At 44.8% G+C, this 21055-nt stretch overlaps 1 protein-coding gene across 1 annotated transcript; it reads left to right on the top strand.

Moving 5' to 3' along the window:
• Nucleotides 1-652: 652 nt before the first annotated feature.
• On the top strand, nucleotides 653-21042 carry antxr1d (ANTXR cell adhesion molecule 1d). The gene is made up of 18 exons (XM_084562424.1): nucleotides 653-1018; nucleotides 4878-4949; nucleotides 5041-5112; nucleotides 5397-5478; nucleotides 5998-6028; nucleotides 6115-6188; nucleotides 6612-6680; nucleotides 6775-6855; nucleotides 6989-7049; nucleotides 10478-10576; nucleotides 11116-11185; nucleotides 13931-14009; nucleotides 14288-14383; nucleotides 14472-14510; nucleotides 14652-14750; nucleotides 14845-15009; nucleotides 15327-15407; nucleotides 19823-21042. The coding sequence occupies exons 1-18, from the start codon at nucleotides 852-854 to the stop codon at nucleotides 20138-20140; spliced, it is 1755 nt and encodes a 584-aa protein (XP_084418550.1). The 5' UTR covers nucleotides 653-851; the 3' UTR covers nucleotides 20141-21042.
• The last annotated feature ends 13 nt before the right edge of the window (nucleotides 21043-21055 follow it).

Raw genomic sequence — 21055 nt, 5'->3', positions numbered from 1 at the left:
CCTCTATGTCTCACATCCTTTCTTAGGACATTGAAGTTCAGAATTGAATTGTACTTTGCAGTTCCCCTGCTTTTAATTTGGGGGCAAAATGTTAGAGACAGTGGATTGAACTTTTATGAAATTACAAATTCTTAGATAAAGTTCACAACTGTGCAGCCTGTAATTTGGATGGATTTACCATGTGAAACATTAAATCACCAATCACACTAAAATCAGAGTGTTTATTGGGTTTTAAACATTTGAATTATTAAATAACAAAGCAGAAATACTGAGGATAGTAAAGGATGTGAACATTATTTTAATTATTTTCTCACTAATTAATTAAAATTAAAAAGTAAATTGAACATTTATAAGTAAATTCCTGGACTTTACTTATAAATGTTCCAGAAAAATCATCAAACTAAATCCAAGACAGGCTCATTGGAGACTTTTTTCCCTTTCCCTAAACAGTCTGGAGCTATTTTGGGTAATCTCACCCCAGAAAGTAAATATGTGCCAAAACTTTTTATGACACGTTGTGTCCGACCTTTTTTTTTCCTGTATGAGACTTGAAAAAAAAAAAGTGGAGTTTTGTATGTCTCCTCGGGTGTCGCTCCTCTCCTTCATCCTGCCCTGCTCCAGTGCATTTCTTTTTTTTCTCTCAGCCCAAAGAGAAGACTTGGAGAGCCCCGGCTTTGAGCTGAACGAGGCTCTTGCGGGCTGAATGCGCTCAACATAAAAGAGACACGACACCACGACGCCAGAAAACGGAGCGGTACATGCACACGGTCCGCTCAGAAACACATGATAGGTGGAAATGGTAAGAAATTTAGCTGTCGCAGTGTTGGAGTAGTCAGCAGCAACCGGGAAAGATGGCGAGGACACAGGCTCGCATGTTCCTCGCCCTGGCTTTGCTTGGATTTTTCTTTCTCGATGTCCGGGTGAAAGGAGTGTTGCAGGGAGAGCAACAGGCGGAGGCGGAGGAGGAGGAGGAGAGGTCCTGTCAAGGCGCCTTCGACCTCTATTTTGTTCTGGACAAGTGAGTCTCCGATATTATTTATGGCTTTGTTACTTTCTGGTGGCTGCGCATTGCCATGCAACCGACTGGTTGTATGGAAACGCGGAGCGCATCAGTTGAACGTCCTGTTGTAACGATTTAGTAAAATAAAAACACCACATGAGCTTGTAAAGTCTGAAATTCACATTTTATCAAACTTTTTTGTTGCATTATAAATTGTTTCCTAAAACGTGCTCATGGAATGACAACACACCCACAATAATTTTTAACCCTCAGGGCTGATTTCTTTAAGTGTCTTTGAGCTGAACAGGTATGCAGCTTTATATTTTTTAAGGATGTTATTCTGGACATTTGGGGAATTCTTTTTATGTTCGTCCTGTTCAAAGTGGTGAGGCAAATGCACTGGGCTTTACTCAACGGGATGTGGGCAGAGCGAGCAGGATGGATAGGGTTTCAGGCTGATGACGCCTGCGGACACAGCTGCCCCTCAGCGGTGCTGCATGGCCCCGGTAACCATTGTTGTCCCCATACACCGTGAGCCCTTTGTCTCCTGGACCATGTAATGACGGGGTCTACTGTGTAATTGGCACTGTTTTATGCAGCGAGTTATATTTTACTATAAATGTGATGTCAGAGGACATTCTGAGTCATCCAGGTCATTGTAGGTTTAAAAACAAAGGCAAGTGGACTTTTGTGGATTTTCTTGAAGATATCTCATCTGAGTCAAGCCTTTCTTTTTACATTGCTTTTAGAATATAAGTGTAAAAACAACAAAAACAAACACCTCTTAATATGGTTTCTAAGTTGCATCTTAAGATGTTAGCATGCCTTATAAGCCATTTGTAAAATCTGGCTTTCCAAGTTATGAAAAATCTTTTTGGGTGGAGTGCATACCCTGCTCCAGTGGTACAACTTTAGAAAAGTAATGCCGACTTTGATAAAATCCTAAAATGACTCAGTTTCTCTTCTTTTTCCTTTTTTCTAAAGCATTTCTCCAGCCTGTTTGTTTTCATTTGATGGGAGTCAGTCGAGGGTTCACAGGAAATGAAGTGTGAACGACTGAGAATGACAAACGGATGTCCCGGGATGTGAATCCCAGACATTTTGATTACCGTCTCCTATTTCGACCCTTTACTGACCTCAAACCAACTCTCAGGCAAACTTCGGATGAGTCTTTTGATATCTTTGTGCCAGCACTTACAATCACCTCAAAAGACCTTTACATGACTGCGCATGAAGCCACCTCAGAGCTTAAACAAACCTTATGGTAAGATTTTCCATGGTCAGCGATATTCCAGCCACCGTTATGGCGTGGTCTCGGTGCCCTCGGCCCTGGCTGCTCAGACGTTGTAATTGACATGTTTGTCGTATCTGGGCTGCATCTGAAAGGTGAGATTGTGCACATTGCACACGGAACAATGACATGTTAAAACATGCTAAGCAAGCAGAGAAAAAGAGAAAAACATGAGGTTTTCGCGTAGCAGAAAAACAGGTTATGTTGTGTTTTTAAAAGAATGGACGCAGTAATTTTGTGGTGCGGCAGCTAAACACTGCGGTGTATGTGTGTGACATTTGACTGATTTGAGGTAACAGTTTCTAAAAGCCTTCTGTATGTCCTCAGCTGCCCTCCGTTCACCACCTTTGAGCTGTGAGGTACACTTTGAGTGACATTTTACTTCCCGACATGTTTGATGATCTTTCGGATGTCCACGGCAACATCTGTCAGACATTTTTTTTCTCTTTACCCTTTGCTTCAAAAAGTTTAGGAGGAGCCTGGGGAGCGTGGCATGTCACGCATGGCCAGGCCTCTGGTACGCCTCTGTTTGTTTGACTGTCTGGACCTGCAAGCTTGAGCAGGCCTTCAGGAAGCTGCTGATCTTTCTCCTGAGATAGCACTGCCTTGTTGGCTGTTTTGCAGATCTTAAATGCCACTCTGTGACCTAATCTACTGTTCCGGTGAGAGAGAGCACGGCGAAATCGTGCATAAGGGATGCTTTTACGTGTCTAAACTAGACATCGCCTCATCAGTGTTTGTCTTACTCGCATGTTTGGCTTTGGCGGCTCTATCCAGGAGGTTATGTTGCATGCACGCAATCCGCTGGAAGCATCTCAGCAGACGCAGAACGAACATTAAAAATCAGCTCCCCACATTCCTGCACTCTGTGTCTGACCCGCGCCGAATACCAGGCTGCATTTTTCCCCTCGGTCTGGTTGCCCACAAATGGAATAATAGGTGTCGTGTCTTGAGGCTGGGAGATTTCTTTTCACTTTGGAGGGCAAATATTGCCAGCGAGAACAGATTTGGCCATTATTTCGTAACCTAGTATTGCAGGTAGAAGACTCGAGACTAATAGCTGAAATTATAGCATAATTTCAGTTCTTTTCAGTACATCAGTTGACTTTGAATGCTTAACTCGTGTGCTGGAAATGCGAATTTTCCTAATGTCTAACACATGATGAGCAATTATTTTTATTACAGATTATTCACTGTTGCAGTTTATAGAAATATCTGTTATTTAAATTAAATTTTAGAAAACGCATTTAGATTTTCATAGGATTCACAGTCCCCAAAGAGATGCCAGGGTTACGTCTCCAAATTGTTCAGGAAATACCAAAACTGCAATAAGCTAGATCTGGCAGATGCATGATGTATAACGATTGACTTAACTGATTTTTAATCTACAATAAAAACTATTGTCCGTTATTTGCTTTATCATTATTGCAGCTTGTCATGAAGCCTATTTCGAGCTAGCGTTAGGAGGACGAGGGGTACACCTTTGACAGGTTGCAACAAGTCTGTCATAGGGCTAGCACCGAAAGACAAACATTCAAGTGTTCACACATCCAGCACCTGCACACCTACGGCCAATTTAGAATCACCTGTTAACCTAACGTGCATGAGAAAACGCATGCAGGGACAGGGAGAACATGCAAACTCATAGCACTTAGCCAGGGTCCTTTGCATCAGTCTCAGTTTGATGAATACAACACATGCAACACCATTCATTCATTTTCTGTCCTGCAGCCTGGATTAAATCTAACTTATCTTGGTGTGTCAGTGGACACAGTGGATTTTAAGATTTAGATTTTTTCATCAGAGTAGGAAGTTCTCCTCCCAGCAGGAAGCTCCTCCTTAATCTGAAACCTTCTCACTTCCAGCGAAGACGATAAGTGTCACAGGAAGAGACTGGCGAAATGGGTGACAGGAGGAGAACTCGTAAATGCAAACAGCTCAAACTTTCACTTTGAGTAGGACCCTGTTGTGCTTGCACAGAGAGAGCCCTGCCCTTAACAGAGTTTGCTGTATAAGCTCCTTGATCCTTCAATAGACACTCGCACGTTTACACCCTGCCGAGTGTCACTTCTAGGTCCCTCTGTTGTTCATGTCACAGCCTTTTTACTCGGTGGATCCCCAACCTGTTGTTAGGCTGGCCGTGCTCAGCGAGACCATCTGTTCCCCCTCTCTTTCACACACACACACACACTCACGCAATACCATACACACAGGCCAGCTGCCTGCTGCATGGTCGCTGCTAGAGGCAGACTGTTACATCTGTCCCTGTCTAACCTCAACCCTCTGGCCCAGCACCAATTAGCCCCCCATTAGCTGCCTCGTGGGACTGGGTTTCATTAAGGAGACTGTGATGTACACAGCGGCATGTAGCAGGCTAACCAGCCGCTCATAGCTGACGGGTTACAGTCCGAAGAAATGGAATGTGACCGACTGACCCGACGAAAGCTCTGGACAAACTCTTACCATTATCCTGAAATAATAAATACGTGTTTCTACGTACCCCCATAAATAGTAAAAACTAAAAAAAATTCTGCTCTTTTTTTGGGGTGGTGGCACCTTCAATCTTTTGTGTGTGTTATATTTCAGATCTGGAAGCGTGAAGTATCACTGGGACGAAATTTACTCCTTTGTGGAGCAGCTGGCCGAAAAGTTTATAAGGTACAAGCAAGGATTAGTCATTCGCGTTATTGGACGTTTAATTCATATCTGCTTCGGTCTGTGTTGATGAGTAACAACTTTGCGTTTGCAGCCCCATGCTGAGAATGTCCTTCATAGTCTTCTCCACGCGAGGAAATATCATCATGAGACTGACTGAGAACAGGTAACGGCTTCACCTCGGCCAATGATTTGTGCCTTCTGTGTTTATGTCGCTGATTTTGTAAACCTTTCAGAAATCGTTCTTTTCCTGAACAGATTTAATTGCATGCAAATTTCATCCAGCTTTAGTGAACCTACAAATACAAAGCAATCCATTCAGTCCACTGAGGACTGACACTGGATAGTGCTTGAGCCCCCCCCCCAAAAAAACCTCCCTCTCTCTATTTTCTGAAGAGCAGCTTTTCTTTCAGCAGATTTTATCAGGCTGTTCGTCTGTTTAACCCACAGGGATGCCATCACTGGAGGATTAAGAGCTCTGAAGAAGGTTGTCCCTGGAGGAGACACGTATATGAATCTAGGCCTGGAGATGGTAAGGCTGAGTTTAAGGGCCCAACACACTGGCTAAGTCTTCACTATGAGAATTCGTTCCAGAAAATATCCACTGAGGATTAATTGAACCTGGCAGCCGGAACCAGAACCAATTAGACGACTGTGAGGAGTAGCTCAGAACATTAACCGCTTGCTGCTTCTTGAAAGTGCAGCGCTAAGGATTTAAGCAAGGCATTTTAAAGTTAAGCTTCAAACTTACACACTGTTCAAATGTTTTGATATGCAACAAAATTTCCAGATGCCTAAATTCTAGGTATGGGTTAATCCAGACAAGTGCAGGAAGGTTCCTTTTTGAGGAACGTTATTGGCAGTAAAACAGTCAGTCTGTCCAAAGCTAATGTGTGCTAATCCTTGCCATATATGTTGGCAAGTTTTGCAGCACATCAGCTCTTTTGAATTATAAGCACCTGTGCCGACTCTTGTATAATCTTAAACTATACTTTTCACTTAAGTTGACAGCTTTGGAGAAACTTTTCTAACGCCATTTTTACGATTGCAGGCCAACGCGCAGATATATCAGGAGAGGCACGGTAAGCTGCATCCCATACGCTCATTGCGTTGCTGTTCAACATTTCGGGAAACGTGAAATTTGTGTTTTTTTGTTTTTTTTTTGCAGGGACTGCTAGTGTTATCATCGCTCTGACTGATGGAGAACTGAATGAGTGGCAGTTTGACACGGCACAGCGGGAGGTAAGTTGGCATGTCATCAAGTAGAAGACTTTTGAGAGAGGGTTTGACAAAATAGTGTGAACACCTCAGCAAACACTTGTTTGTGCTGTAGGTTGTATTTAAGTCGTCACGGCTGCTCTTTTTAACGGTTTTCCTTGCAGTTTTAACATTTGTTTTGATTGACGCAGTGGATTTAATTCAGTTCATGGGATATTTTTTCATTTCTAGACATGTTTCACAACTGCACATAATGGCTAATGCGGTTAAACAGTACTCAACAAACACAATGCACCTTCAGCTACATCAGAACTAATGTCTTTTTCATTACGTACGCAGCTCCTGAGTCTGAGAAAGTGTTTTTGGGAGGGTGTATATTGTCAATGAGAAAACAAAGAGTCCCTTTTAAGGTCACTGCATTTTCATTTATTTGTTCTTCTCTTGCAGGCTCAGAGGGCCAGGTCTATGGGAGCCATTGTTTACTGTGTAGGGGTCAAAGATTTCAACCAGACCCAGGTAGGATCCACAGGAGGATACTGAAAATACTGCAAATACATTAAAAAAAAACAACAAATATATCTCTTTTTTCTGAGGCTGTATATTTTTCTAGCTCGCAACTATTGCAGACACCCTGGAACACGTGTTTCCTGTATGGGGAGGCTTCCAAGCCCTCAGGGGAATCATCGACTCGGTATGGCACACACAGACCACATGCATGTCATATAAATACGCACCCACCCACACGCAGAGAGCAATAAAAGCACATTACGTTATTGAATTATGTCATGACTGTGGGATTTTTGTTTCCCCTCTCCCACTCTCAGATCATCAAGAAGTCCTGCATCGAGATTCTAGCAGCCGAGCCGTCCAGCGTGTGCGCAGGAGGTAAGAGGTGTGAGGAGCGAGGGCTTGACTTCCTTCCTTGCTAAGACACTGGGCGGCCGCGGTGTGCGACCGTTTCAGATGACAGTCCTCTAAAAAGCCCCCGGAGTGGAACACGAGGTTGAGTAATCGCATGGACGCTTATGAGCGTAGAGTGACAGAGAGCGTATTGTCATTCACGGCCGGGGGAAATTAGAATAGGCGCTTCAGCACAGCATGTGTGCAAAAGGAAAAAAAAAAAGAAAAAAAAAAGGCAGAGGGCGGGAGGGGGGGGGGTGTTGGTCAGAGGAATTAGCCATGAACCTTTAAGCATGGCTGCATCTCTGGCCTAGTTTGCCACATCGTATATGCCAAGTAGCCATTTGGGTTGTTTAGAGTGGTCCCCTCCCTCACCGCTTCTACCACGTCCAGCTCTTCTGCTTCTGCACAACATGTTTAAAGAAGGAAGAGGCCAAGAGAAGCACTAAGTGATGCTGAGGGAGAGAGAGCCTTTATGAGTAACTGGCAGGATGGACGAGCTTTGACATGACCTTATTAGGACTCACTTAAGAGAGTGCATTTGCAGCCCTGCTACCAGGACAACCAGTGGAGATTAGATCTATTATGGGATATGAAGGATGGGGAAGGATATGGAGAGAAGAGAGGAGAGGATTCAGACCGTTGCCCTAAAAGGACAAAATGAGGAAGAAGAAAAAAAATACAGTTTTCCTCATGTAATAATTACAGTCTCTGGGCTCTTGCCAAAGACTGAGTGTGTGTCACTCGACATTTGCCCAAATGCCCTCCAACAGCTCATTTATTATTCGATTGATGAACGGCCTAATGGTCAGTGAACTAAGAAACCAGGGACCCGCTCTGACCGAGGCTGGATTCTGGCCTAATTAATGAAGATTATAATATGCACACATACTTAGACTGCACTTTGTCTGCCTTTGTTTTGTGATATGTGTATGAATAATATACAAGTCTCAGATATCCAAAGCTTATATATTAAGCTTATGAAACGCTTAAAGCATTGCACTTTGGAGATTAACCGCCTCTTCTGCTCTGACCTCAGATTCTTGAGTGAAATTAAGTGATTACAAAGCAGACGTTGTGATTTAGCAGGACTTTGCAAGACTCTCCTACCCACTCCTATCTGTTGTCCTGACGCACATCCATACTGACATACTACATATATTTTGTGACAGTCTTTCTCTTTCTCTCTGCCTGCATGCAGACAGTCACATACCATATCGTACATGCTTTACACAACACACACACACACATTTAGGAGATCTTTAGTCAGCCAACACACACACACACACATCTTCAAGCACATGTACACACGTCCCTCACACTGATGTGAAGTGACCAGACCGAGCCGCCTGCAAACAGGCCATCAGACTGGACAGTGAACGTTGGGCCACACTATCAGACGTGACAGCACCGATTCCCCTCGCACACGCACACACTCGAGGAGGGCGAGAGTTAGGCCTTAGATCTAACATGACAGGAGAGATTGCTGCTTTCATTAACGTCTGACCCTTTTCTCCCCGTCGTCCCTTCCTCCCTTGCCCCTCCCTGCCCTTCAACGTCCTTTCGCACTAACGTGATTGAAGAGGCGTGGTTCGGACAAGCCGTACCCCATTTTCTCCGCGCGCGTACACACACACACACAGGGTCACACACAGACGCGCGTTTGCACAAATCTGATCCGTGTCACACATTCAGGTGTAGATGGAAATGAACATGTGGCCATACAAAGAGGCAGGCAGATTATGTGTTGTGCATGTCAGCGGGGCACCACCAGTCCCTGCCCACCATGTGTGTGACAGCACTGACCTTTCAGCCCATCAAGCCTTTGTGTGTGTGCAGAAGATGATCATATTTCTGATGGGTTTTTTTTTTCTTTTAGAAATCAATCAGATATAATAATACAGGATATATTGGGAATGGATTTCTTTGCTTGGAAATATTATAGATGTGTCATATTTGATGGTTACAATGTGTGAAAGGGGGATGACTGCTAGAGCAGCAAAAAGCAGTGAGCATAAGGAATAATTATACTATAGTAGTTTTTCTTCAAATACTTGTGGTTGTGTTTTATAGTAAAGCAGGAAGAAGACATGAGGCATGGTGAAACGATTAGGCTGTCTGTAATGAGATAATTGGTGAATGATGTACTTGTGTGAATGAGTGTGCAACCGCATGCGGAATCTGCGTCTAGTAGAGGAAATGACAAGGCAGTGACAGTGACTGGCATGTTGCAAATCAGTGAAAATCTGCCAACGAGCCAGAGATCCGCTGGGTGACTGTGTGAGCAGGTTTTAGTTATTTATTTATTTTTTGTGCGTGTACTAATATGCATCTGTATCATATGTGTAATATGTGCAACTCACCCTTTACCGGATCTGCCTCGCTCATCACCACTTGCCCTCGTGGATCTCCTCCAAACGCAAAGTTGCACTCTCCAGAATTCTTGCAGCATCTGTAAAGTGGTGTTTATTTTCTCCTCTCAGCTCGGCCTCAGTTTGTGCATATCTGTGTTTGCGGCTTTCGTAGCAGCTCGTCTGACCTTTTAAAGAAACACTGTCACATATACACCCACAGCCTGTGATGTTTTTATCCAGTGATCTTCACGCTGGAGCTTTAAATGTTAAAGGTGTGGCAAATGTTCACTTCTGTTAGCCAGGATAATGCTGGAGGAAACCTCAGCGCACAGCCAGAGAAGACACGATCTAACGCATCGAAAGGCATGCAAATGCTAACATATTTCCTAGAAAAACATAAATGCACTTCACACATAAATAGGTGCATTATCTATCCTTGCGCACACACTTCTGCACGCAGGCACACATGTGCTAATGCCATGCCACGGTGCCATAGGTAAGGTCAGACCTACTTTGACAGTAGTGTGCTGTTGTCAGCCCTCCAGGCTTGTTTTTAAGCAAGTGTTTTTTTCCCCGCGCTTTAACATATGCTGGGTAGCAGCCACATAGACACTCCAGCATATGCTGGCAAGCTTCTGTCAGTGCACTTTAACAGCGCCTGAGGGAAACTAAAGGTCAAAGACACACACACACACACACACACACACACACCTTCTGGCTATTGCACAGATATTTGTGAATAGCAGCACTTTTAGCATTAGCACCACTGAAGCATATTATGGCCTTTCCACACATACACGCGCAAGCACACAGATATAAACAAGCAGTAATGAGGCATGCATGAGTTTCTGCTGCTCAAGCTGAGGACATCAGAGGAGAGGGAATGGCCGTCAGCGCACACCATAATTGTACAGTGGAAATTTTCTTCTACATCAAACCAAAACAAAAAATAGATTTTGATCCTTCATGACTTTGACGTACAGCTGAAAATATGTGTCATACCACAGTTATGCATGAGTCTGCTCGTGGCTAATTATTTCTGTTTTGTTTTCGTCTCAGAGAGTTTCCAGGTGGTTGTTAGAGGCAATGGTTTTCTCCACGCCAGAAACACCAACCAGGTCCTCTGCAGCTTCAAACTGAATGATACACACACTGTGGGTGAGTTCTGCAAATGCACACAACCACGCTTGCATGGACACAGACACTAAGGACATGCAGTATTATGTAAATGTTGGTAAAGCAAAAAGAGACATTTCTGTTAAATATTAGAAACAAGAATTCAGAGGTTGTGACTATTGCTATTTAAGCAAGCTATTGACTTGTTTGTATTTAGAATATACACTCATTTGCCAGTCTATTAGGTACACTAGTGAAAATGAATGTATTCTGATATAACAGTCCTGCACAAAATCTTCTTTCATGAGTGTTATCATGTTCGGTTTATGTGGAAACAGCTTTAGAAAGGTGAGGGCTCAACTGTACTATCATTCATGACGATGTAGCTGGATGAACTGGACTGAATTAAATGCAAAAGTGAATTGCATTGTCAAAATAATAGAAATATGCGTCCGTACAAAATTTGCTTATTAACTCATCAGTTTAATTCGTCATGAAACATTTAATAAGGAAATGGAATTTGCTGCAGATGTCTACAATTTTAATACATAAAATGTGATTTTCTTTCTTTCCCTGTGCAGACGAGAGGCCAGCTGGAATTGAGGATACCTTCCTGCTGTGTCCTGCTCCTGTCGTAGAGGAAGTGGGGAGGTAAGCCGTGCACCTCTTGGAGCTCTTCCCCGGTTCCCTCACCCCCAGATTGTTTCTCTAACTCTCCCTGTACAGCTGTAATGCAGATATTTGCCAGCTGCACTCCAAGTTTCGGTGTGGACACAGAAGACTGCTGTCCTTGAACAAATTAAGGCCAAAGTCATAGTGTGTCTGTGATCAATCAATGTTTGTCACAGCTAACGAAGCCAGACACCAATCACAAGGGGACAACAGGAGTAGAGCCCAGGAACATGACTTAATGAGAGCCTGCTTGAGAGGACTTCACAACCCTGCGTGTGTGTGTGTGTGTGTGCGATGTTCCCAGTATCTGCCTGACACTTTAGCAGAGAGAAAGTGTGAGCGGAGTCAGCGGGGCAGTGTAAAGTTTCCTCTCAGGGCATCCAGGTTTGCTCCCGGTGATTCGGAGCAGAATTTTTTCTTGCGGGGCAGACAGAGCAATCCTGTGGGCTGAGCTCAGAGAGAAGCGAGGCCCAGCAGCCTTCCCGTCCCCACCGCCTGCAGTCCCGTGCATAATTATACACTCAGGCCCGCGGCCTCAGACACCTCCCAGTCATCGCCTGTCTTGTTTCTGTCACTCAGATTTTTACCACGATTTGAGCTCGCCTTGTCCGCCAGTGAAAAGTCCTGCTTTCATGAGGAAGTACGGCAGCTACTGTTCAGAGATGTTTATACAATGTGGCTGCGTAAGATTTAAGATTCTGTCAAAATATAGTGTATATCTTTCACACATTTTGCCAAAAGTGGCACATATAACTGACACATAATCATCTGCGGTTTCATATAATGACAGAACATAAACGACAAAGTGCACGATCCAGTAAATATCTGGTGTCTTCAGTGTCTGATCTCTCCGGCGCGGCTTCGTGGCAGGTGGAGCTGCTCCTCCCGAGAGCAGCGAAAACGTGGAGCATCATTACACACTGCAGCGATGCCTGAAGGAGGCGTCCTGCCATGTAGCAGAGGCCCATTAGAGCAGAGTCAGCACTGGCTTAACACCCTGAGTGCTGCTTAAGAGGAAGTCAGCTGTGAATGGCTGAAGGGCCCAGAGAGGAGCCCAACAGCTGGCCGACGAGTTCTGTGCTGCAGTGCAGATGTTAAAATATGTAGAGAAGCGACTCTGTGAAAGCTGGACAGGTGTCACAAAAATATTTGTGCTATTTTTAGCCCTCTTAACAGAATCCTCCCTTTGATTGGCACAATTTTCAGGCTCAGTAGCGTCAATCCAAGCATGAGCTATTGGGTGAATAAGTTGATAACAACCAGCCACAGCTAGAAAGAAGGCTGAACTTGTCCGTGCGTGAAGATTTAAACAGATTAGATCGAAGTAGTAAATCATATTTCCCACTCTTTCTGTCTTTTCATAGACCAGACAGGATCAATAATGGAAATAATCACTAGATGCAGAACTAAAATCGCCCTAACATGTCAGGTCACATTATAAGGGGAACTGCTTCCTGTTCAGGGGTTCAGTCTATGTATGAGTTCCTGGGGTCTCCAGCTCCCAGCATCACCTCTTCACCCAAACCCCAAAGACCCTCACTCACCTCCTGTTTCACCCGAGTCGCATTGTCGCATAAAATGAAGTCACTGAAGCTGCCGTCACACAAATCTGTGTTGACTGGGAACCTTCCGGATGCAGCTTCCCCCTCCTGTTTTCACACACACACACACACACACACGGGGCAAAGACATATATAGTGGGCAGATTGATGATTGATAGGACCTGAGATGTCTCTGTCAGAGTGGAGCTGATAGCACCACGTCCCCCTGCCTGCCAGAAAGAAGGGGCTGACCACATGACGGGGAAGGGGGACAGAGAAGGGAGGGAAGGAAGAAGTGGAAGAAAAGATTGGTGGCACCTGCACCGCCGGTTTCCTTCTCCCAAGTCAGTGTCAGCACGAGTTAGGAGACGGGCTTCATACAAGAGGGGGCTGAAGACAGAGTCAGCGATTGACGAAGTGTAGAGGGGGTCTCAGAAGGGAGGGCCAGTGCTGAAGGGATGTAGAACAGGAAAAAAGCCTTCCTCCTACCATCCCCCACCCTCTGTTTCCTCTCCTCTCCTCTATGTTGCCCTCCCACCACCACCAAGAAGTGACCTCCGCCTTGCCACCCCCTCCTCATATCCACTCCCAAAGCTCAATGCCCCCCTTGTGTCTATCGCCTGAAACCATCAGAACAGAACAAGAAGTCTTTCTCCCATTCTCTCTCCAAATCTATAAGTACAGTCCAGCATTTCTACTTACACCCTCAGTGGCCTATTCAGCCCACATGTGTTGCCTTTGTTCAGATTTCTTTAGAGCTTCATGAATAAGCTGTCAACTAAAAAGTTTGCTGTTCTTGTCCCTACTTTCTGTCATTTTACCAACAAAAATTTGTTTTTCCCTCCATCTCTTCATCCTGGCTTTTATGTTTTTGTTCATTTGTACATATTTGCAATGAACACTGGACAGACAGAAGCAATGTTATATGTCCGGGTCTGATCTAAGAGATTCCTTCTGTGGGTGGAGAATTCCCTGACCTCTTCAGAAGCCTCAGCTTTCAGGCTTTGTCAGCATATTTATGCGCTTACACGGCACCAACTAGTATGGACAAAGTAGGTGGATGGAGGAATGTATTTTTACACCTAGGGCAAGCTTGTACAGTAGCCGAAACAAGGCCATGAATGCGTCCGTACATGCAGGTGCACTTCTGTGTCAGGTGTTCAGCCCCTGGTTTGTGTTTCAGGGTGATCTACCTGCAGGTGAGCATGAACGAAGGCCTCTCCTACATCACCAGCTCTGTTCACATCACCACCACTGAATGTGTGAGTACATGATCCTGTATGTATACTCCTCACTTTCTCCATGATAATGTTTCTCTCTGGCATGCTGCCTTGTTTGAATAAACTTTCTTTCAACTTTCTTATTTTCTCTCAGTTCTCTTATCTTCTTCTCTCCTTCCTCTCGGAGGTCTCCTCTGTTGTGTCTGTCATCAGAGGAGGCTGTGAGTACTTTCGCTTTTCATTTTTTCCCCCTTTCCGCCCCGTCTCCTTTGTTTTAGCACTGTTTAACCTTTATCCCGTCATTCTGTGTTTGTTTGCAGTATGACGGCACCATAGTGCTAATATCGTTGCTGGTGGTGTTCCTGCTGTTGGCTCTGCTGCTGATGTGGTGGTTCTGGCCTCTCTGCTGCACTGTGGTAAGACTACACTGAAGTGTGTCAGAAAGAGGAGATTTATACGCGATTCCACGCTTGTTTAGCTCATATTGATTGTGTAATTTTTCAGGTGATCAAAGAACCTCCACCACCTCCGCCTCCAGAGCCAGTAAGTCACCGGCGACATAAAAGGACACAGGAATTAAATCAATATGACATATTGTGACAGTTAATACAGTCGAGCTGGTTCTTAATAATAGTGGTACACTAAGGAATATCAGCTGCGTCTTGACTGAGGTCTCACTCACAGGATTCAGACGACGAGGATGGGATGCCCAAGAAGCGGTGGCCCACAGTGGACGCTTCATATTACGGAGGAAGAGGAGTGGGAGGCATCAAACGCATGGAGGTACAAACACAACTCTAAAAAAAACAATCATTTGCAGAACATAAAAACAGAACACGTGTTTCAGTTGTGTTTTTTCTTCCGTTATAATTCCTAGGTGCGATGGGGAGAGAAAGGATCCACGGAGGAAGGTGCCAAGCTGGACAAACCTAAAAACGCGGTTGTGAAGATGCCCGAGCAGGAGTTTGAACCTTACGAGCCCAAGCCTCGAAAACCTCCTCGTCGGGCCCCGCAGCAGAGGAGGTGGTACACACCCATTCAGGTTAGCCTTTGAGAACAATATTCTTCAAATACCAGCCTATCCAAGCAAGGCAACACCTGTCCAAAGAATGCAGTTTCTTTCTTTCTTTTATCTGAAGCATCAATAATGTTTCTTCTACGCTTCGTAGGTTTCTTTGCCATACTCCCAGACCTAAAACACATTGCTTTTACCAATACACCAGTGCAGGAATGTTGATTTAAAAATCCATCCAAATACAGGAGCTACCTCTAGCCGCGTCTTGAATGCAACAAATGTTTGTTAGATGTGTCCTGCACCATAACTTCAAGATTGTGTTTTTGTTGTTTCCGGCCCTCCAGGGGAAGCTAGATGCTCTGTGGGCTCTGTTCAGGAGAGGCTACGACCAGGTATCTCTGATGAGACCACAGCCTGGAGATCAGGTGAGCCTGCCTGGACACGTTTCACCTTTATCTGCTGCCAAAGTATATATATAAAAAAAATTACTTACACGATACTATAACTAAAGGCAATTATGAGTCATTTGAGGGATTACTTCTGTGGCCACCAACCACTTAAAAGCTTTTTAATAGCCGGTTAGCTGGTACAGAATGTTTTCTGTCTTGGTTGTGTACAATTCGAGCATCTGCATCCTACTTCTGTCAGTCACACTGCACAAAGAGGAGTGTCAGTGAACAGCAGGGAAGTACAGGGAGATCTTTAACACAGCAGCTCAGTTCGTATTTTCTGCACACACACACACACTGACACACACATTCACAGCGGGTCAATGAGTTACTGATACCGCTCGCGTCGTCAAAGCTGCGATTGTTCACACACAGGGAGCACTGTACTTTTGTGCTTCTGTACTTTTCCCTGCAACTGCCAGAAAATGACTGGCTCTCCGTCATGTCTCCAAATTGCACGTTACACCCTTTGCTCCATAATTTCATGCGCTACTGTGTCATTCTGAATTTCATGGACTAGGTTTTCTTTCTTACTTACTCAAACGCGGTTTCACTGCAACGTTGCTGCAGAGTCCTAAATCACAGCATCACCGGCGTCCCTTCCAAGTGTGTGTGACAGAGGAAGAGAGAGAGAGAGAGAGGGAGAGCATAGTGGCCCCTGTTATCTAACCTTGACCCTGTGAACGGCATCTCATCACCCCAAAGACGTGTTTTCACCATCACACTGGTTGTCATGGCGAAACATCTGCTCCGTAGTAAACGGTTTCATTGTCACCTCTCACAGCGGATGCCATATCTCAGTACAATTTATTGATTTGTTCCCTGAATGGCATGATTCATCTTTACTGTGCAACAGTGTGAGCGTCTACTGTATCTGAAGTCTATAAATGTGCTCACCATCAGTGGTTTTTATCCCTTCTTTCCATCTTTTTTTTTTCTTTTTCCTTTTGTAAGCGGAACAATGAATCTCTGTTGAGGCAGAAGTTTTTAGTCTTTGTCATTCACTTTCTGTGGGGCTGTGGTTCACGGACCCCCTCAACAATGACCCCCTCAGCTCCCTTCACGCACCATTAACTGAGGAAAATAAAACACTGCTCCTCACACGGAGGGAAATGAAGAGAGAAAAAATAAATAAATCCACTTTTGTTCCTAGGAGGATAGTTGTTTAGAATTTGCGGTAACGGCCATATCGGACATGAACGACAGCAGTGTCTTCTCTTAAGTGACAAAGCCCGGCTCGGATGGAAATTCAGAGCAAAATCCTCTCAGCAGTAATGCAGCAGCAATAAACTAGATTACAAAAAGCCCAGCAAGGCAAGGTGGCAAACAGTGCAGCGATAACTAGCAAGGATCAGACCCCAATGGGGCTTGTTAAGCAGCAGCAGCAGCTCAGGAGGCGCTCGTCCTGCTTTCTCCCCACATTACTCCTACTTCACTGCCTCTGCAAACGGCCATCAGCCGGCTGCCAGTTTCTGCCACGCTCCCTCTTTGCATCTCATCCCTACTGTGTGTGCGCGTCGTGCATGTGTAACTGTAACGCGTGTCAGCTCTCCAGAGTGAGCGTCACACAAACAGATGGGGGAGTTGAAAGGCCACGAGCCATATTGTGACAGGCGAGATTCCCCTTCTTTTGTCATCCCGGCCGGATGACACTGATGGCTCCGTCACACGGCGCAGGCCAGGCCAGGCCAGACCAGACCAGAGGGCGGCCACCAGCCCTCCGTCCTCCGTCCACAGACGAACGAGCACCTCCCCTCCTCCTCCTTCACCCCCTTCTCCCTTACACCCCACCACTTCAAGGATCACTTCAACATGATTATTAGTTTCTCCATCTTGAGGAATATCTTTATATTTTACAGTGCGTTAACCATAAACAACATCTGTAATAGTTTCACTGGAAGTCTAGATATCATAGAGACTTATCTCTTCGACGGACGGACATTCCAGCCTAAACTGTTTACAGCACGGCCTCCATGAGCAGAGCAGTGTTTCCCAGCTGGGTTTACTTGTTTTCAGAAGGGTAGTTTTGCAGTTGCCGGTTGGAAAGTTTGTGGCCGATTCAGCTACTTATAAATTTATGACATTTTCACTTAGCTGCAAAAAAGAAATCAATGCATGTGTAAAAAAAAAATTACAATTTGTCAACTACCTCCTTTGTCTCGTAGAGTGACTGCACGATACAAGGCAGTCAGTGCAGAAATAAGTTCAGGCATTTGGAACGTGTCGTGCCTATGGTGCCCACGTTAAAGTTGAGTCTCGGAGGCGCTGTTTTTTTTTTTTGTTTTTTTTAAATCCACCGCCACCAGAACTCTGCTTACCTCCAGCGGCACGAAGGGACAGACGAACGAGCACCTCCCCTCCTTCACCTCCTTCTCCCTTACACCCCAACACTTCAAGGATCACTTCAACAAAAATAATCAGCTTCTCCATCTTGAGGAATATCTCTATATATTTTACGGTGCGTTATAACTGTACACAATAGTTTTGCGGTACCTAGACACCATAGAGGCTTATCTCTTCGACAGACAGACATTCCAGCCCAAAGTGTTTACAGCATGGCCTCCATTAGCGGCGTTTCCCAGCTGGGCTTACTTGGTTTCAGGAGGGCAGTTTTGCAGTTGCCGGGTGACGTGTGGAAAGTTTGTGGCCAGTTCAGCTACTTATAAATTCATGACATTTTCACTTAGCTGCAAAAAAGAAATCAATGCATGTGTGGGTTTACGAGTAAAAAATAAATAAATCGTCACAGTTACCTCCTATGTCTTGTAGAGTGACTGCACAATACAAGTCGGTGCAGAAGTAAGATCAGGCATTTGGAACATGTCGTGCCTATGGTGCCCATGTTAGGGTTGAATCTTGGATGTGTCGTTTTTTTTTAAAATGCACCGCCGTCAGAACTCTGCTTCCCTCCAGCGGTACGAAGGAAGAAATTTAAGACACTGGCATTACTAACTAAAGCCTAATCTGTCTTTAAAGCGCATGAACTCTTGCACATGGAGCCTTCTCCTCATGTGATCGAATTGCTGTAATGTCATGTGAGGTGACAGGCAGCGCTGTCAAGTCAGATGTGCGTCTACACTTTTTTTTTTTTTCCTCCCATTTTCTTTACTGTAATGGCAACAAATGTGCATCGGCAAACGCCCACAAACAATCATGCGTTGCGAGGGAAGGGTAAGGTCTTAGCTCAGAAGGACGCCCGACAGAGGATGCTGGAGGTGTTTTAAGGGGTTTGTTTTTCTCCGGAGAAGGAGTTGAGGGTCTGAACTAAACAACTGCCAAGAAAGGGGAAAAAGGCCGAGACAGAAATTGCAGCCAAAGGAGCATACAGGGAGACTGACTCGCATGACTCACTCGTGCACATATCATCTTCTTAAAGGTGGAGAAATGCTGATTTCAACCTTTCTCTTCCTCTCTTTCTGTTATTCATGAGGCTGAGGTTTCATTCAGGCCATATGTTCCGGTGGAGGCATGGTTACAGTCACACACAAACACACTCATATTCATGAGCTTGTGTTCTCATTGTGTCCATATGCTCTCTCTGGTGTTGTGCTGCTGCTCTGCTGCTCACAAACTGGCCTTTTCACTGCGGCCCTGCGACAAGGCCGAAGCAGTCACCCCCCCCCCAACCGGGCCGCCCTCAATCAATTACGCACCCCTCTTATACACACACACACACAAACGCACAATGGGCCCCCTCAGTCACAAAGCTACTGCTGCTGGGATCCTCTTAATGGCCCCTGAGTGACTTTAGGGCCTCTCTGTTTAATAAGGTGTTATAATCAGACCACCAAGGGTCCGTGACACAGAGACCTACTCTACATCCTTCACACACACTGACTGTGTGTGTGTGTGTGTGGCTGTAGTAGGATGCTACGCAGGCATCACAGAGGAAAACCATCAATGAGGACAATACGAGAAGCGTTCCATTCTCCCAGACTTGTAAATTATGTTAAACGCTGAGGGGCTTCCGTTAACTATTGTGGGGATATTGAAATCCGCCCTTTGCATTCCTTCAAGTCAAGCACATGAAGAGACATAAACCACTTTCTGTTCTGCACCAAGAAAAAGTCAAAGCAGACGTTCCTTCAGAAGAGGAGGGGAAATGGGGAAAAGCTGCACGCTGCGAGAGCCGTGCCTGTGTGATAACTTTATCAGGGCCTGTCTTTACAAGCATCACAGCTATTGTAGTGCAGGTGTGGACAGAGGACAGAAGCAGCTCTGTGCACCATCCGGGGGCCTTGAACACACACGCTTCTGTCAGCAAAGCTGGGCAGAGCCTCACACAAATCATTCTGGCTGGTGGATCTTGGACACATTGGTTTTTCAATTTCAATTCTGCACTGAAATGGTGACGTTGAGGTTTAATCTTTGTCTATTTGTGTGCCTCGCAGGGTCGGTGTATTAATTTCCAGCGGGTCAAAGACGGAGATTCCACCCCAAACAACCATGCCCCTCCTCGCACGTATCACTCTCCCTCCCCTCCCCCTCCCCCTCCTCCTCCGCCTGCTGAACAGCGACCTCTGGTCTCCAACTCCGTCCCCCGTACGAAGCCTCCATCAAGAGGGCCCCGCACCACACCGCCCTCCTGCACCACACCGCCCTCCTGCACCACACCGCCCTCCCGCGCACCCCCTCCAGGTCCGCCACCCAGCCGGGCACCCCCTGGTCCCCCAGGACCCCCTCCGTCTCGCCCCCCACCCAGGCTCTGATGATAAAGAGAGGGCCTCCGATAAATAACTGATATGTCAGCTCATTCAATAAAAGACATGTCCTCTTTTCACTAAAGAAAGACTAAAAAAAAAACAAAAAAAAAAAACACACAATAGGAAGGCTTGAAATCTCACAGGCTCAATTTCAAAGCTCTGTGCTTTGTTGCTGGACAGCAAAAAAAATATTTATCCGATTTAAAAAAAAAAAAAAATGAATAGAAAGAATCATGTAGTTACTTGATTAAGCTTTTGAGTACAGTTAACACTATGAGACGTTATGGTGAAATAAGTGGTAAGAGTAAGTGCAATCCTTTCAGGAAACCCAACATAAAGGACATTTGTGTTGTTGAAAGTTAGTCTGTGTATGAATAACAGTAAATACATCTGTGTATTTGATAATGAGGAACGTAGTGTGAACTTGAGCATGTAGAGAAAAGTGGATAGTGATGTCAGTAATGTTGGCTTATTTTTTATTTTTTATAAATGTACTGTCTACAATCAGACTAATTAATAATTTCAACTTTCCAACCAAAGGATTTTAAACTAGTTAAATTTTTGTGTAAAAGTTCAATGATCTTATTGCAACTGCAGGGCAGTTTTTATCCATATTTTAATTTATTATAATACAGGCCCTGTCTGCATCTGTGCTCTGTTTAGTATCTGGGTAGATTTCTGGGTTTTCAAACCTTTTAGAGACATAAAGGTGGACTTTAGGAAGAATTTCTCTCTGTGCGATTTTCCTGATTCTGATTTTCGATTTCCTACGAGTGAAAGACTGCGTTGAAAATCTGTATTTCCAGGGTTCTCCTGTATATGCCATTTACTGACTGAAATGATCATTTGCATTATTTCTTTACTAACAATGTGTTGCGTCTGTTTTCCAATAAAAAAATTTTTTTTTACGTTTCAACTGCC

This window comes from Chelon labrosus, assembly GCF_963514085.1.
Source record: "Chelon labrosus genome assembly, chromosome: 15".
Taxonomy (NCBI): domain Eukaryota; kingdom Metazoa; phylum Chordata; class Actinopteri; order Mugiliformes; family Mugilidae; genus Chelon; species Chelon labrosus.
The sequence above is the reverse complement of the archived record's forward strand: the minus strand, read 5'-3'. Positions and strand labels throughout refer to the sequence as shown.